At 41.2% G+C, this 18220-nt stretch overlaps 1 protein-coding gene across 2 annotated transcripts in view; it reads right to left on the reverse strand.

Annotated features, from left to right (window-relative positions):
* Positions 1-688: 688 nt before the first annotated feature.
* Positions 689-18220, reverse strand: part of cnnm2b (cyclin and CBS domain divalent metal cation transport mediator 2b) — a 57491-nt gene continuing 39959 nt past the window's right edge. Inside the window, exons 2-8 of one of the 2 annotated variants that reach the window (XM_032561880.1) lie at positions 15792-15935; positions 14866-15003; positions 11140-11309; positions 8262-8355; positions 7544-7606; positions 5327-5505; positions 689-4454 (exon numbers count right to left, since the gene is read on the reverse strand). In XM_032561880.1, coding sequence (XP_032417771.1) covers positions 4173-4454; positions 5327-5505; positions 7544-7606; positions 8262-8355; positions 11140-11309; positions 14866-15003; positions 15792-15935 — 1070 coding nt within the window. In that variant the 3' untranslated portion in view covers positions 689-4172. The remainder of the gene's footprint in view (positions 4455-5326; positions 5506-7543; positions 7607-8261; positions 8356-11139; positions 11310-14865; positions 15004-15791; positions 15936-18220) is intronic. The other variant, XM_032561881.1, reaches the window with a different exon arrangement.

Here is an 18220-nt window from a genome sequence, read left to right on the forward strand (position 1 = left end):
TGACTGAACGACAGTGGTGGCTTCTTCATAATGTAAATAATGTGACACCCCCCCAAACCTCGGCTTTACGTTTAGACTGCCGAAGTGTCAGCTGTTCTGTTCAGTCTCACAGACACTTTTGTGCAGTGCACCAGCATCCACTGACTCAGCATTTTATTTCTGCCGAGTCAGCAGAACCTGAAGTCTCCAAAAACAACCAAATGAGATTGACAAACAGTCACACTATTTTAGAGCTCTGAAATCAACGCCTTGGTACATTCTGGTCTTATACAAATAGATTTATGACAAAAAACAAAAAAGAAAACAAAAACTATCTCTTCAGGCCTTGCACACACGGATCAGCGTATTTTGGCGAACGGATTAAGAAAAAATGGCATCCACACGACAGGATGCAGCGCCACAGAAAATGATGTAGTAGCTATGTCGAGCCAGTCGGTGGCGCTGTAACACTGACAGAAAGCGACACAAACAAACAAAAAAAAAAACACCGAATGGCGCCATGTTTGTTATTATTTGAGAGTGAGGTGCGGGATAGAGTCAGATGGAGCTTTAAAATTATTGTTTCAAAAAAACAATATGCGGCTCAGGACCACAGTGACACTTGAATTTTCAAGAATCATCATTTCTGGTCTCCCAAGACGCCGGATTTGGGTGAATGCGCAACAAAAACTACGAAAGAAAACTCCTGTTTTATCTGTTAATCATTCACTTTTTTATTAAACCACCAGCTGAAAGAGGCAACAGGAATGTTGTGTTCAGGTAGAAGCATCAGAGCAGGTAAAAACACACCTTCACAGCATTCACACAAAGGATGGAGTTGTCAGCTTAAAACAAAGGAGAATGCATGTTTTCTATTTTATGGAGTATTAATATAAACCCCGTCACAGCTGATGCCCCAACACTGTTTCCTGTTGTACGTTCATTAAAAAAAATAATATATTTGTCTTTTTGAACTGCTGCGCTACTTCTTCTTTTGTTAGGCACTGGGACCCACAGCCGTGTTTAAATGTTGCAGTCAAACATTGTTTTATGTCAGGGGAGCGACTGTTCCAGCAGAGCAGGGTGGGATTGCTGCGTGGGAGCACTTTCAAGTAAACAACAATAACAGTAAAAAAAAAAAAAAAAAAAAAACAGCGAGCACAGCTGCAAACTTAGCAGACGCGATCTGTATCTGGTTAAGAAACTGGAGGGGACGCCCTTTCGTGGCGGAACCGATGGGTGGACTATGTTGTCTCATTTCCCAGGCTTTCTCACACACTCAAAACACTCACACATAGAAAAACACGACGAAACAGCGACCACCAGTGGTTACTATAGAGAATTACATTTTAAAGAGACTAATTCAGCCTTAAGAGACATTTTCATCTTGCCATAAAATAAGAAAAACACACACACAAAAAAAAAACACGTGAATGGACAGGCGTGGAAACTCCTATTTTCATTAACATCTGCACAGAGTTACTTTACTTTCCAGCACACAGTGCATTAAAACTCTGTCCTGTGAGGTAAAGTATAAAATAACGGCAAGAGACTACAAAAACAAATATACTCTTAAAGAAGATTTTGGAAAACATGAACAGAACTGCTTGTTAAGATAGATGGGAAGATGTTGGGTTTTTTTTTGTTGTTGTCTGAAACAAATAAACAATGCAACATTTTGTATAATATAAATATTTAATCTTGGTTCATTCTTGTCCTGCCTCTCCTCCAAGAGGAACTACTGTTCTGTATAAGGCAGACATCTTTCATCTGTCTCAACAAGTAACCCAGTAAATATTTTTTCCAATAAAACAAATTCTCTGAACATCCCAGGGATAGGCAAAGACTTTTTAATACTGAAGTATCTGTCCAAAGGTGGATTTCTAACATATTAAATCTGAAATGGTGCTTTTATTCTAGCTTTCATCCACCTTGTGTGTGTGTTTGTTGTGTTTGTTTCCACTATGTTGGCAGATGCTGACGTCTCTCGTGTCGACTGATGTAGAGAATTAAAAGCTTGAAAGATTTTCATCAATAAAACTATGACTGATGCCTTTATAGCATCTACGTTTTAATGCTCATATAGTCTCTACAAGCCATACAGAAAGATGTAATTCTAACAAACGCTTGACAGATTTTTCATACGAGATTTGAAGATGCTTGCTGCAGGTATTAAAATCTGGCGTTGTAGCCAGAAAGCTGGCATTTACACTGTGAAGCTGCTTTAGGATCACTTTAAAGATGAAGTTTGCAACAGTTACAGTTACTTCATAAATAAAACTGTATAGTTCACAGACACTGGAAGAAAGGGACCGTAGCACAGCTAGCTACAGATAGCTATTATGAATTCATTAGCTTTCAACAAGCTAATTTCATGGCTGAAAAAGTCTTCATCATGAGGGTTATTGATAACAAGAATTAAAGCAACATGATCAGTAATAGTTGTGCTGTGTGCTTAATGCTAGAGAGGAACAAGAGGAGATTCAGTTTTAGTTATTTTGTTGCTTTTCTGTCACTTCCCATGTTCACACCAGTCAATGTTAAAAGACTCAAACATGCAAAATTGTTGATTACAGGACAGCTTCACCCTTACTAGAAAGGTTTTAGATTTTCTAAGAAAATCTAAATGATCTGAATTATTTTAGACATCTTCAGGAACGGGTTTGTTGTTGTCCTGACACTTTTGAACTTGTGTTATTATTTACGTAAGTTATACAAGAAGTTGGGAGCCAATATTTACAAAATAATCCTCTAATCAAATTGCCCATCCCTGGAACATCCTTTAAAATATGTTTTAATCATGCAAGTTAAACACAATCAGTAAAAATCAGAACGATGTATAAATATGTCTCTTTAATAGCAGCCAGCATTGTTGAAGAACATCTTAAAATCGGATAGACTCAATAACTATTAAGCTCGGGTTATTAACTGCAATCTGCAGGGAAGCCAAAACAATGAGACAGCCTGGTGTCCAAATCAGCTAAAAAAAAAAAAAAAGGAATAAAAAAAACAGACATATTTATAAGCAAAACAGTGGAGAAGCATTAGTTGTGCATCATTTAAAGTCGAGGTTGCTCTTTCTGACGTGTTAGAACGAGGTCATTAATACTGTGCAGTTCTCACATTTGATTGAACTAAAGGCATAAAAACACTTTAACCTCACATGCATAGATACCTTTGTTGGTTGGCACTGTCACCCCCTCCCCACCCAAACTACGCTGCAGTAACTGGTGAAGGCGTCACTTGAGCCGGACGTGCTTGAGGTCAAAAACGCGACGGAGACAAAGAGGAAGAGACGCAGCTGAGCACGTCTCAAAAACAAATGTACACACAGCACAAACATACGAATACATCTGCCAACTTAGAATACACTGAATTATCTTCTTTTATAATCATCTCTTAAATAAATCATTGTTCATTGCACTTTGTTAAAGTAACTAATTATAGAATTTCTCTCCAAGGCAATAGTGTGATTTTTTTTTTCCTTTAAAAGGTGAAAAATATACTATAAGCCTGATTTAGGATAATAGTAAAAATAATAAGATCTAATAGTAAAAGACTCTCACCTCCTCAAGTACATGAGTGGGTGTTCATATATGTAGCATGTTCTGTGGATGCATGCTCTTAGTTTATTTTTCACTTCTCCACGTGTACATATATACAAACAATATTATAAAATAAATAAATACAAGAAAAAAACATTCTTGGTTCTCGGTTTAGCGGTTTATTTTGGTGCAGTCTGTGCCGAACCGTCGCTCTCTGTGTGAGTCTGATTGGACCAGCAGTCGCCTGAGCCTCCCTGCAGGAAGCACCGGAGCGGAGGGTTTGTTTCAGTGTGACGGGACGGAGGAGGATGGCGGGATGGGGGCGGGACCAAAGTCTTTGGCCTGAGGAGAAAGTCCAGCGAGCTTTGCATTATGTTGCGAGCGGACCTGCACTCCGTCGTCCTCCAGTCCGTTGAAAAACTTGTTTCACTGGTCCTGTCAGTGCAGCGGGGGGGTTCTGGTGACCCATCGTCCCAGCTGCTGCCATCGACACCTACAGTGGAAAGGTCTCACTGACTGAACTGGGGCTTCAGGTTGGAGCAGAACCCTGATTCCGCCCACTTTCCCTCTTCACCTAACGCCACTGCTCCATGCGTGTCCAGGGGACAAGGTGGAGGGTCTCCACCGGCCGCAGCGGGAGGTTGAGGGCTACATGTGTCCCTCGTTGTGGGCGCTGTGGTTGCTCCGGCTCAGGCCCACACAGTTCTGCTGCTGGTTCAGCAGGTGGGACGTCTCGTTGGCCGTGGCGACGGCCACGGCGGGGGAGGTGCTCGTGGTGCTGGCCGTGGTGGTGATGTTGGCCGGGATCTCCACGCCGTCGTGGAACTCCGTCAGCGTGAGCTCGATCTTGGTGAGCTCGCTGTCTGTGGACTGGGGGGTCTTGTCCATCCGTGACGCCATTACGGCATTGTGGTACTGCTGGCGCGTTACCTGGACAACAGAGGAGTCGCTGCTGGGGTCACTTCTCGCAACAGATACCGGACATGTTCATAAAGCATTAATGGTAAACACCATCTGCGGAACAGTGTATAAATGCAACATAATACAAAACAAGAAAATAACTTCTTTCTTGTAAACATATGAATTTATGCCACACTGTGAAACACTTGAAGGAGGTTTAGCTTGTTCAGAAATGGAGATTCATCTGTTGCCTTGAAAGTGCAAGTACCAGTAAGGTCAACCAGAAACTTGTTTAGGTTTTAACTAAGTTTTTTAACTTTTGATGTTACTCTTCAATTGGGAGTTGTTATATCTTAATACTGTCGTTTAATAATTCTTACACATTCCGCACTAGGTGGGTAGATTGATCAAAAATATTTAGAATATCGATAGAAGTTGTAGGATTTCTCATTTGTCTGTGGTAAAAGACTATGAAACATTTCTCCCTCTATCATTTGTATTTACCCAGAATGCCCTGCACTATAGTCCACTTCCTGCTTTTGGAGCTGTGTCTAGTCCGTTTGGCATTAAAAAAGTGCCAGACGTCACTTTAGTCGAATCGAGGCCTAGGTGTAGGCAGACCAGAGTTCACTTTTTTTGGTCTGCATCAGAGTGTGATTATCCGTTCAAACGATCCAGACTTTCTATCAAATGGACTGGAGTTCGATTAAACAGGGCTGGTGTGAATGCACCCTAAAACTCACAAGATTTCATTGACGTAAGGAGCAAAAGTTAGCAGACACAACTAAATGCAGCTGAAATGTTTTACAGTGCATTAATATAAACTACACGAGCTTCAGGTGTACACCTCAGGCTTTTGAGCCTCCGTGTTCTCTGGCCGGATCCTTGCAGCTGTTTCTCACCTTGATGTACCGCAGGTCCGACCTCGCTCTGACAGAATAATCGGGAACGTACATATGAAGCAAGGAGTTGAGCTGGTTGTTGCTGTTGCCCAGCGTCGGTGTGATGGCCTCTATGCGATCACTCCTGTTCAGAGAGTCTGAGTGGTTCAGGCCAAACGAGCGCGGAGGAGACTTGTTCTCTGTGAGGACATAAGAGGACGAGAAGGTCAAAACGCACAGATCTGACCGAGCAAAGGCCAACGGGGCATCACAGAGCGCTGCTTCTCAAAGATAAAAGAGAAGCACTGAAATTAAAGTCAGGTATTAAACACAGTCCAAGAACACAAATGATTGTTGTAATTATTTTTCATCTTACTAGTTTCTATCAATGGACTAATTAGACACTTATTTCACTCACAGAAGGCCAGTTTCATTACAAAGCGACTGAACAAGGCTAGCTGGAATGTTTTTGACTTGTGAAAAGAGGGAAACTGTGTCTCTATGACATCATACACACAGTGTGGATATCAAAACTGTTCACACTTCTTTTAGAATGAATGGCACCTTAAATGTAAAATATGTATCCAGTGCACTCACAGTAAAGCATGGCGGTGACTGCGTCATGCTGTTGTTCAGATAGAACAACAGGTTTGTTTTTTTTTATTTTTCAAGATGGTTTATATTATTTATAGTTCTTAATATTATTATCCAAAATGTTCAGGTTTCAGCAAGAAGGTTGAGGATGGAGAGAGATTCTAGTTCAAACACAAATCAAAAGCTACAGAAGAATTAAAGTTTTTATAGTTGTTACATATTAGCACAGAGGTTTGCTGTGATGTATGGAAATCTCATTTGTCGGTAAACCCTGCGTGTCCGGGGATGCTGCTGCTGACTTTTCATGTGCCACCACCCAGAAGATTTGCTCTGTTATTGTTTTCTTCCCTCTAATTTTTAATTAAAGCCAGATTATGTTTTCCACTCCTTAAAGACGTGGAAATCACACACAACAGTGAAAAGTGAAAACGGCTTGGCCAGCTCTAATGCTGCTACATGGACTGGAATGTATGTAATCCCACGTCAGGACGTGTGTGTGTGTGTGTGTGTGTGTGTGTGTGTGTGTGTGTGGGCCAAAGACCTGGCATGTGAACTCTAGTGGATTAGTACTCCACTTTCTAGGTATCGGGTCAACACACAAAGAGGCGGTGTGCGTTTGTCGCTGAGCCAATCGCCACATCGTAACAGGTGGAAAAAGACGCAAAGAGGCTCAATGTGGCTGTTTTTGTGCAGGCAGAAACATGAGGGTGTGTTTGTGTGGGTACGGGTGGACATGGGTCTGCACATGTGGACATACGTATGTGGATGTATGTGCGCTGTCCAGCAGGGGGCTGTAGCTGCAGGTCTTGTTTATACAGTGGGAGGGTTAAAGGTCAGGGGCTGGTGGGGGCGGAGCCTGGTTCCACTCTGGGGCCTCCAGACCCAAGACACCATTCAGACACTTGACTAATGGCTCAGGGGACGAGGCCCTTGAGTCTGTGCTGCATAAACAGCACTATGAAACAGCAGGTTTCATAGTGAGCAACAAACACCACAACAAGGATCAATGAAAACACTCTTTCAGACGTATATATACTTAAGATTACAGAATTCCTGGTATACAAATACTGATGTTCTCCATCAGTTTAGGAGATTCAGGCTGTAAAGATGAAACCTGTGAAAACAAGAGACTAGGAGAAAGGAAACGAGGTAGAATTCAAGGGAGGGAGGAAGAGAGGAACATAGGAATCAGTGAAGGAGGAAAAGAAGATACGAAGGCAAAACAAGGAATGTCGTAACATAGGTAACATTTAGTAAAAGAGGAAGAAAAGACAGGAAGGAACGAAGGACAGAAGGAAACAGAAACAAGAATGGAAGGAATAAAACAGAAGAAAGAAGGATGGAAGACAAAGACAGACTGGAAAGAGAACAAGGATTGAAAGAAGTAAAGACATTAGGTAGGAAAGTATTAAAGTAGGGAAGAAATGAAGGAAGGGCATATTTTGATTTTTTTAATACAGGACCTAATCCGGAAATACAAATATTTTTCTGAAATCTTACTTTCTTTTTCCAAACTTATCCGGATCTGTAAATCAATGAACTCAATGTCAGATTTTTCCAGATTGTGTGGGAACCCTGTTAGTTCCTGGCTGGAGATATAATTAGTAAAATGGGCATTAAAAAGGACAGAAAAAGTCACCATACCTGGAGATCCCGCTAATGATTCTGCCCTACTGACGGTGAATGTACGAGACAGAGACAGCGGCACTTGGGAAGAAGAGGGAAAGGACATCGTGAGGAGAAAAGACCGAAAGAAAGGAAGAAGAAAAAAAAGAGTGTCAATAGTGTAGAAATAATCAATAGCTTTAAAAGTTATTCAATCCGTGAGAGGAGTTTCAATCAGAAGCAATTAGTTTTCAGATAAGGAGGTCTGAAACATCCCTGGGTTTGGTTTGATTTCACTTAGAACTAGATGGGATGTATGTTCCACCATTTCACCACTAGGTGTCTCCCTAAATCCAACCACAGAGAGAATCCGAACATGGCTGTCTGTGAAGTTTATGAATGAACTGGGAGGACTGAGTCAATCACCAGCTGATGTTCTCTGGTGACGTTTGTCCATGACGTCATGCTGCCTCTTTAAAACAGCCTCAATCACTGGGTCTTTGCTTAGAAACAACAAGCTTTTTAGGTCCTCAGAACACAAAACACGAACAGAAAAGGGCTACAAAAGATATTTGCAAAAGTATAATCTCGAATTTGAGGTTAAACATAAATCATATATTATAATCTTTGGACGACTTACAATTAATTAATATTAATGACAATCAAAAAACATCCATTATGGAGAAAGTGATGGCTGATTTTTTAGTTTTCCCCCATATGGTCCCTCACCCTGACGACAAAGACCCAGCGCTCTTACCAGGTGGCGCTGTTAGAGCCATCATCCCGTAGAAGGAGAACGGTCCTGCTTCAAACTTCATCTCCTCTTTTCCTGCCTCCACTTCCACTTTCCCCTATAGCCATAAAAAACAAAGGTTATTTAGTTAGAGCACTTTTTAAATGACGACTTCATTTTTTTGAGGACAGAAAGACACCCAAAAGTAATGATCTCACTTGTTAAACCATGTATTAACTCGACTTAACCCCATTTATTTGGGAAGTTTAATTTAATTTCACTGGCCACCTAGCCTAAAAGATGTGAGAAGGCAACACATGATCTCCTGATCTAAATAAATTCAAAAATAGATGAGGAGCAAAGTCATTGATATTAATTAGTCAGCAAGGGTGACAAAGTCAAGAGCCTTCGAAGGAGTGGTGGTCGGCCTCTCTCGCATCAATTAAAGTCATTCGTGATCAAAACTGGTTGAAAAGGCCATCCAGGGGAGCGTTAAAAAAACACAAAAGCCCATCTCAAATCTGCCAATACAAATCTTGTTTTGGGAAATATTCAGTTTACAGATTAGGCAAAACTACCTTGTTGATGGCATGCGTCCCAGTACAAAACAAGGTGGTGGTAGTGTGATGGTCTGGGGCTGCATTGCTGCTTTAATGTTCTGCATGAGTTGCTGCAATTGAAGGAATCACAAATTCTGCTCTGTACTTGAAAACCTTAATGTCTGACCATCACATTAAGGATCTTAAACCAATTTATCCTTATAGGATAAATTAGGTTATGGGATCCAAAAGACTTATTAGCTCTGAGCGGCTGAAAGCAAATAAAATAAAGGTTTTAAAGTGGTCTAGTCAAATTCTGGAACTAACTTCTACTCATAGTGCCTCTTGTATGGCTTATAAGCCATACAAGAGGCTGAATTAAATCAGTTCTACAAAGAAGAGTAGGCCAACTTTCCTCTACAGTATTAGAAAAGACCAATTATCACAATGACCTCAAAGGCAGATGTTGGTCCCAGCAGTGGCATAACCAGTACTAAGATAAAGGGGCAACTACTTTTTCACATGGGGCCAGGCTGATTTTGGTAGCTTTGATAGCAGTAAACAAAATCATAATTTGAAATTTACATTTTTATTTACTTTGTCTGATAATAAAAAGCAGAAACCGAAGAGATCTGTCAAGGTGGTAAATGTCCAAAACATGGTTTGGAAACGACGGGATGGTGTTAATGAATGTGTACATTTACACCATCTCTGCCTCAACATCTTGAAACAACTTTCAGGAAGGAAAAGCGGCTACACAGTAAATTTATTGAGCCGAGAGGTGAACCAGCTTGTTTGATCTGGACCTGGACAGAACCAGCCGATGCTGTCTTCATCATCATGAGGTGTGAGAGATGAGCGTAGGAAAAGAAAACCTGGACTAATATGTGTTTTATGAGGGAGCTGTTTTAAACTGCGGCAGGACATTGCTACGCCTCCAGCAAAGAGCCACAACTGAATTCTCAGAAAGATAAAACGTCCCTCTAGAAATCTGCAACCCAGATTTTCTTTACATGCTAAGGAGTGAGTCAGTCATAACGAAACTGACAAAGTATTGAGCGATGTAAGATTGAAAAATAAAAAAAAGAACAACATAAACCCTCGTGATCCTCCATACCTGTTTACACTCCTGCTATTAATAGTTTGTACAACTAAATTTGCAGACAGGATTAGTCTAGTCTTTTAACTTTTCCTAATCCCGGAGTGTACAAACAAGGATCTTTAACCAAATCTTAGCTGCTAACTAGTCCATCTAGATCATCCAGAGTTTCTCTTGGGTTTCGGTGTGGGGACTGCAGTGGCCACAAAAGAAAGTTGATTTGATGTTTGTGAACAATTTCTGACATGGTATGATCACATACAGGCGAATGGAATCATCAGATTTTCATTTGAATTGACCTTCATCAATCAGAAGCCTATCAGTGACAGCAACACTCTTTGGTGTGGATGCTGTAACTGAGCATCCACAAAGTTATTGTGAGTGTTATCTTTTCTATTTACAGCTCGTTTTAAACATACAGAAAAAGTAGGGCTTTTGAATAACGTTTATTTTAGTAATTGATTATTTTATCAATTATTCTGCCGATTAATCAGATTTTTAAAAAATTGGCACGTGCTGCAGATTGTTTATAAATACAAACACCATTTTTACACATTATTAAAAATACATTGAAAAGTTGCAAATAAATCATTTAATCCCCTTTTTAAACAAGAAAATACTGCCTAAAATATAACAACATAGCATTCCTTTAGTGGAAGCTTGATCAATTGTAGCAATGGATCTGCAGCTAAATAAAATATGAAGCCAAAAATGCCACTTAAAAAATTCTGGGTAGAACAGATTTATTTCAATAATCAATTAACCACGACTAATCTAATTAATCGTTTCAATCCTAATAGAAGGACTGTACATTTTAAGGCTGTAAACAGGCTGGCATGTGAAAAATGATGAGGTCAAACATCTTTTACTACTCATGAGTTGTTTATCTTTGCCATTGCTGCTGTTGTAATCTAAGCCAGCCTGCATTAAAACCATAGCATGCATGTCATTTAAGGATGCATGGCCTCTGTGGGAACGAACCCCTGCAGTCTGTACAGTGGAAAAACATTATGGCCGAGGACAACAATAGTTTATTAAACTGACAAATTCATGATTGATGAAAATTCATCAATGTGATGTGAAAAGCGTGGGAGAAGCTACATCTTCTCCACTTTTATTGTCTGATTTTAAAGAGCTGAAGCGCTGACATTCACTCTTTTAAATGTAGATAGTATTTCTAGTAATGGCAAACATGCTGGATTAAAATCTTTTTAACTAAAATCATGCTTTTTTTCCCCTCCACTGTGCCCAATTGTATGCGCACCTGCAGGACCAGGATGAAATAATCCACAGGCTTGTTCCTGTGGTAGAGGTAGTGCTCTGTTGCCCGCTTGTTATTCGCGTCATATTTCAGCTCCTGGATGACGTTGGGGAGTTTCAGTAATCGCAGCAGGATCTTTTCTGACATCTGCGCCGGAAAGAACGGCTCCAGCTCTGAAAAACCAAGTTTTGGACAAAAAGAGACCATCAGGTGACTATGAAGCGGTTTTTGAAATGACCTCACATTTTATGGGTTAAATAGGACAAGATTTTTATTCAAAACATAACTGAAAAACAAATGAGTATATGCGCTTATTCATTCAAAACTGAAAAACAATGAGTGGATATTTTCTACATTTTCTGAATCCCATGACCAGACACCCTCATGTTGGGTCCTGAGCATCTGTCTAGAGGAAAACACGATGTTTGAAGCTCCATAGCAGCAAAGCAAGTGCCTTCTTGAAAAAAGCACAGCTAAATAACACAGGCCTCTTAAAGGGTAAGAGACATGGCTGCACAGTGGAACAAGTCCTGGGTTCAAATCCCAGCCTGGGATCTTTCTGAATGTTCTCCCTGTGCATGTGTGGGTTCTCTCTGGATACTCTAGCTTCCTCCCACAGTCCAAACATATGACTGTTAGGTTAATTGGTTTCTGTAAATTGTCCTTGGGTGAGTGTGTGTGCGGTTATTTGTCCTGTGTGTCTCTCTGTTGCCCTGTGACGGACAGAGACAGACACCCCCCACTTTCTAGTTAATTCAGCTAATAATCATTTGACCACCTGGGGGCACTAATGAACTGCGTAAAAAGCCTTAAACTTTAATCCCCAGATGGTCGGCCATCATTAACTATGGAGACACAACAAACAAGACAGTGACGTCACTTCAAGTGCATCTTCCTGTGTTCTGAGACAGTAGAACGTTGTTCATTTCACAGAAATAGCTACTATTGAGTTGTGTTATTTATTTCAATTTACCTCTGTTTAGTGTGAAATTCCGACCCTGATTCCAATTTACCTTTATATAGGTAGAGGGTAGAGAACCCTATTTCAAACCCTGATTCCAACTCTCCTTCTGAACCAAATTCCAACCGTACTTCCCATCCTACCTCCGACCCTAAGTCCAACCCTTCTTCAAACCCAATCTCTGAAAAAGCATTGTTTTACAATGTCCATTTTCATGCTAAACTTGCTTGTAACCTATAAAATAAATGGCACTCATTAACAGCACTTGACCCTGTCAAGGTTTTTCTTTTTAAGGTTTTCTTCAACAAGACAAGACAAAACAAGTAGGCAAACAAATAAGAGAATTGTCAGGCCTGAGGAACTAGAGCAGATAGATATTATCGGATATTCGTAACAGAGAAAAATATGAAAGTCTCACAAAATACCACAGAGCTGCATCATGCATTAGTTTATCACATACAGTGCTTCCAGTAAAACTTAAAGATTTCTTCTGTTTTTCAGTTACATTTAAATGTAATTGAAATGTTTTAAATCATCCAGTGGATTTTAGATCTAACTAATATCAGACCTTCAGAATCAAGACATCCCTTCTGGCAACATCAAGTTGACAAATAGAGCTCAAAAAGTAAAAAACAGTAAAACTTATACATTACAGAATATAAATATTGTGCCAACAGACACACACAAAAGTGGTAGTGTGTGTTGAACTCACTACAGTGTGTGTGAGATGAACAATGAATTGTGCAAAATACCAGAAAATCCTGAAGAATTCTCATCCATCAATTTATAATCTGAAGCTTAAGCACACCTGGCTTGTTCAGCAGGACAGTGATCCAAATCACACCATCAAGACAACCTCTGAATAGCTCTAAAAATGCAAGAAAAGCATTGGCCTAGTCAAAGTCTGATGTTAAATCTAATTGAGGTGCCCTGGCCTGACCTTAAACACTATACAGTCAAACTCAACAAATTAAAATGAGGTCTGATGAGGCTCATTTTTCAGATAAAAAGCTACTTTTGAAAATAACCTTTAAAAAATAACCATATGTTAAATAACATATTTAACATATGTTTCAATGAGCTTATTTTAAGTACTGTAATTCAACATCTTATTGGCATCCAACACACCTACATATGATTACTGGAAACAGTTACCCTATTGTTTATCTTTTATCTTGAAAAACTCTTATTGTGGCGAGAGCTTTGATTTATTGTTGTCATGATGAATCTCAGTCATGTACAAAAAAACTAAATTGGCGCTATGATTGCAAATGTTACTTTTGCTTTTTTCTCCACATATTGCACAAAAATATCAATAAATATGAGTAGATTCAAAAATATGATTGAATACAGTTACTGTGTGCAGCTTAGTGACAAACACATATTTATTTATGCAAGTCAGTGGCATCCTGAAGAATCATATTTCAAATGGACATGTTTTCCAAGAACAATATTTGTGTTTGTGGTGCTACGAATGCTGTACCATGCGGCTACAGTAACCTAAAAAAAGAATAAATTGGTATTTTTTATTCATAATATTTATCATTATCACAATAGTACCAAAAAATATCGCGATAAAATTCTAAGTCCTTATCGGCCGCCCCTAGAAACAACAACAAACAGACATTACACTCCATCCATCCGTTATGCATGTCCACTGGTCCTAACTCTGTTTAGCATAAGATAAGGTGCCATCCACACTCCAGTGGTCGCCTTCCAGGTAAATGTTGTCTTTTCTTTCCAAAATAAGATCATATTTTTTACTTTATGTATTTTCCGTGTGGGGTTTTCTCTCAACCACTGTGGCTCAGTCTAAGTTTCAGAATGCTATCCATAAATGTTCTGACCAAGCAATTGAAAATGGACAGAAAAATGAGGGAAAACAAGGCCAATGTGTTCAGAAGCCTAAAGAAATACTTATCGCCACCACTTAATAAAACTACACACACACCCTGCATTTTGGGACAAACTGGGGCAGAAATGAGGAAGTGTGTATCCCAACAGCAACTGGTCAGCCTCAGCCACCTGTTGGGCCAATCAGCTCCTTCAACTCAGCGGCGGTGATGTGTGTCAGCTGGCTGCGGGCGTGAGGAACTAAACTCCCTAATAGCCTTTAGAGAAACTTAATCAACGCTTAGCCGCGAGGTCAAAGTTCGCAAGCAAATCCAAATGCAACGAGGCACCGTCAGCCGCTGCCGTCGTACTACAACTCCACCGTTCTGCTGCCGCCTGCTCCGCTTCCCCGGGGAAAGCTGCTGAAATGCCTCACATTTTACACCAGCAAGCACCCAAGTATGTCGACTTGTGTGAGAACCGCGATCATAGGCCAAAAACGCTGGACGTGATGTCATTGAGGAGGAAGTGTAAGCAAACAGGGTGGTGTTTTTAAAGCTGCGAGCAAAGACTGCAACGTGTAACCTTCGGTGCATGACATGCAAGCAAATAAACGCCTGCGTTTTTTTCTTTTCTTTTTCCAGGATCTCTCCACACAGCCTGTGGACATCCCGTGCAGCACGCTCAAGGAGCCTACCACCTCTTCACCCACACATGCATACCAACACGCTTGTTGTGAGTCTTTACACAGCTCATTCCCTCACACCCACTAATGTACACCCAGATACTCATTCTACACACATACGCAGTCCTCCTTCCCTTACAGCCAAAACTCAAAGCCCGCACACTCCCACACGCACACACACAAACCTTCCCCACATTTAGGAGCTGAAGGCACACTAGGGGAAGTCAAGCAGCAACGCAGCCCTACTTGCCTGTAGCTAGGAAACGCAGGGCAGCCAGCAGAAGCTGAGGTGATATTTTAACCTTCATTTCATTGTCAGTGGGCTTGAAGGCCGAGAAGTCCTGCTTCCTGTCCCGATGGGTGATTTTCTTCTTCGTCTTGTTGTCGGCTGAGGAGAAAAGATGAAAACACAACCTGAAGCCGTTCCTCCATCAAGGAAAACATCACTTTGAGGCACGGACAGTGAGCTGGTTGTCCCAGGTCACAGGGTGCCTAAACTGGAGTTACCCAAAGCACTTTGGCTTTTCTGGAACAGTAGCTGTGGCCACGTTTTCAGAAAAGGAGACCTTTAGCGGGCGACATCGTTACCACATTCTTACTACATTCTTACCACATTCCTGACGTTACAGAAAGCCATATGTGTTAGGATTTGGTGTGGTGCATTAGAAAAGGGTTGATATTTCGGCAGATTTGTAGAACAATCTTTTGCTGCAATAGTTCTTTTTTTTTGTTTAGTTTTTTAAATCCATAGACTACGGTAAGATTATTTTCAAAGAAACATTGAAAGTAAATATGTTCCATGAAAGACCTCAACCCAAAACACTTCTGCTGGCGATTACCTTGGCAAACGCTTTGGAGTGAAAATGATTAATCAACATAAAACAGAGAAGACTGAAAATGATTAATTTAAAAAAAAAAATCTCTTTCAAATTAAAATCTGAGGATTTGTAATCGGCTCCTTTGTGTCCATACTTTGTAGAACAATCTTTCGCTGCAATCAGCCGCGAGTCTTTCTCAGCTTTTCACACAGGAGGTTAAACTTTTGGCTCATTTTTCTGTGGAACCTAGCAAAATGGTTCCACATGAAAAACCTTTTGGTAAAACAACACCATCTCATTTGACACATCTCTACATTCAAACACTGAACTATTTATGAGCTTAGAGAAGGAGACCTACTGTATAAGTCAGTCTCATCCAGGATCTCTGACTTGATTATTTCTTCAATAACGTCCTCCAAGGTGACAATTCCCAGAACCTCATAGAAGGGGTCTCCCTCGCCTTCATTGTTCACCCTCTGAACTATGGCCAGGTGGGATGTTCCTAGCAAAATATACACACACAGGTTGTAAAGTTAGGGTTATATAGTAATAAAACAAAGCAGATGTAGTTCAAGCATCAGGTTACTGGGATACAAACTGGTTGACACAAACCACTTCTCTCGAAGAATAACTTATGGGTTTTTATTACCAAATAAAAACAATCTTATGACAATCAAGTTGCATGGCCAGTTCTGTTAGGTATCAAAAATATAAAACATATTTAAATATAAAAAAACTTCCGGCACAGAAAGAGACAGATCCGACATCTCGTCATATCACATCTGTGTTCCCAGGACCCTCCCGCGTTCCGCTACCATCTGAAACACAAACAGCAGCGTACGCGGAGAATAGCTGTCAGGCAAAAACACTAAACAAATTCCTTGCTTTTTCTCAGCTTGCGATCATTTAAAAGGAATTTTCCAGAGGCCCGGGCTAATATTAGCCCCGGCAAAATGAAGTTTCCATTCCACCCCGGTGATATTCTCACTGAGCTCCAGGAACAGACCGGGCGAGGGAGTGGTGGAGTGTGGTGTGTGTGGGGTAGGGGGGGATCCTCCGTGTGAGCAGACTGTCAAGGAATGGCCGGTTCACATGCACCTGGTTGTGCAACAAAAGACGGACGCCTGCGTAGAGAAATACAGCTAGGTCGATGCTGCTTCAGCTGGCTGGGCGCTCTGACCGCAGTGGTGCAGGAAGGCGCAGGATGGAGAGACCCTAATGCTGATTACTGAGAGTTTTATCGCACTGCAGCCCTCCGCTTCCCCACAACACGACAGCGAGGCGTCCCAGTGGAGCCCACCGGGCCTGAATGGGAGAATGCAGGAAGTGATGGATAGATGGAAGACATATTTTCAGATGGATTCCTGAAGACATTGATTAATGTAACTACAAAGAGAGGAAGCACAGCCTCCTTATAAATCGTCCTCGTTAAGAGTGGTGAGCTCGTCCGTGAAAAACACACGTAGAGCTCTATGGGTTAAAGCACAGGCGTAACTTCCTGAAGGACTGGTGTGGACATGTCCCCACCATCTTTGGCCTGACGGGGACAGTCCCCACCAATATTTCCTGCTCCTTTCTTTTTCTTCATGTGCCTGCATCCATGTCCGGACAGTAACTCGGCAGCAGCTGCATTCAAAGCATTAACAGTTAGTTAATGATTTTTAAAATTCCTTTGTAAATGGTAAGTCCGCTCATTGACCTAGTGCAGTGGTCCCCAAACCCCGGGCCGCGACCGGTACCGGTCCGGGGACCAATTGGTACCGGGCCGCGCAAGAAATAATTAAATATTTCCGTTTTATGTATTATTTGAGTCTGGAGGATTTTTTATTTTGAAAATCATTTAACCGGATCCTCTCGGTTCCGTCTTGCACGCCAACATAACATTGAGCCCACAAGCAGCAAAATGAGTAAGAAACAGATCAGATGTCTTTGGAAAATTTCTTTGTGAAGGGAAAAGGCCCAGATAAGAGACAGGGGGCAATAAAACCTTCAAACTGCTTCACCAGTAGAGACCGGGCGGGCACCCTGTGCATAAGCAACACTTCGGGTGTCATTGTCTCTCATCACCCCCAGGTGGACCGTCTCGTTGCAGAGAAACAAGCTCAAGGCTCCCATTAGTCGTGATTTAAAATTTTCACGAAAGTAAAATATCCGTTTTTGTGGCGCATCTGTATCTTATTTTGAAGGGTTATGTACTGTAGTTACCATAGCGACCAGAGTCAGACAGCGTTAGGGCAGCGGTCGAGACGAGATGAGAGGAGTGGAGCTTGTGAGTCTTAAGTCTGGTTCACACGGCACGATTTAAGGATTGTCGGCCGATTTCCCAAACCTCTGTGACCACAGAACTGATAAAAGTCCAACAGGTTCGGTCGGTTCGTGTGTCCAGCCCACACGGCAGGAGCAGCACACCACACACGAACCGATTCCACTCACGAACATCCCGATTCCAGAAGAAAATCCAGTAAAACCCCCCAACATACCATATGTGAATTTAGAATAATCAAACACGGATGACGATGTAGAAGCAGCAGTGATAGTTTGTGGACTCATTTTAAGCGATAAAAGACGAAACAAAAAGAAAAGCCGTTTGATAAAAGATGGCGGGAGCAGCCACTCTATGTGCTGCTCTATGATTTGGAGGCGAGTTATGTTTGTTTGTAGTTAACATTTTTAACTGAATAAACATAACCACATATAATAAACATATATAAAAATGACCTTTACATATAGTAATAAACATTTCCACACATCACCTCCGATGTCCACCGGACTCTCGGTTGCGCCATG

Source organism: Xiphophorus hellerii, chromosome 5, assembly GCF_003331165.1.
Source record: "Xiphophorus hellerii strain 12219 chromosome 5, Xiphophorus_hellerii-4.1, whole genome shotgun sequence".
In the NCBI taxonomy this organism is placed as follows: domain Eukaryota; kingdom Metazoa; phylum Chordata; class Actinopteri; order Cyprinodontiformes; family Poeciliidae; genus Xiphophorus; species Xiphophorus hellerii.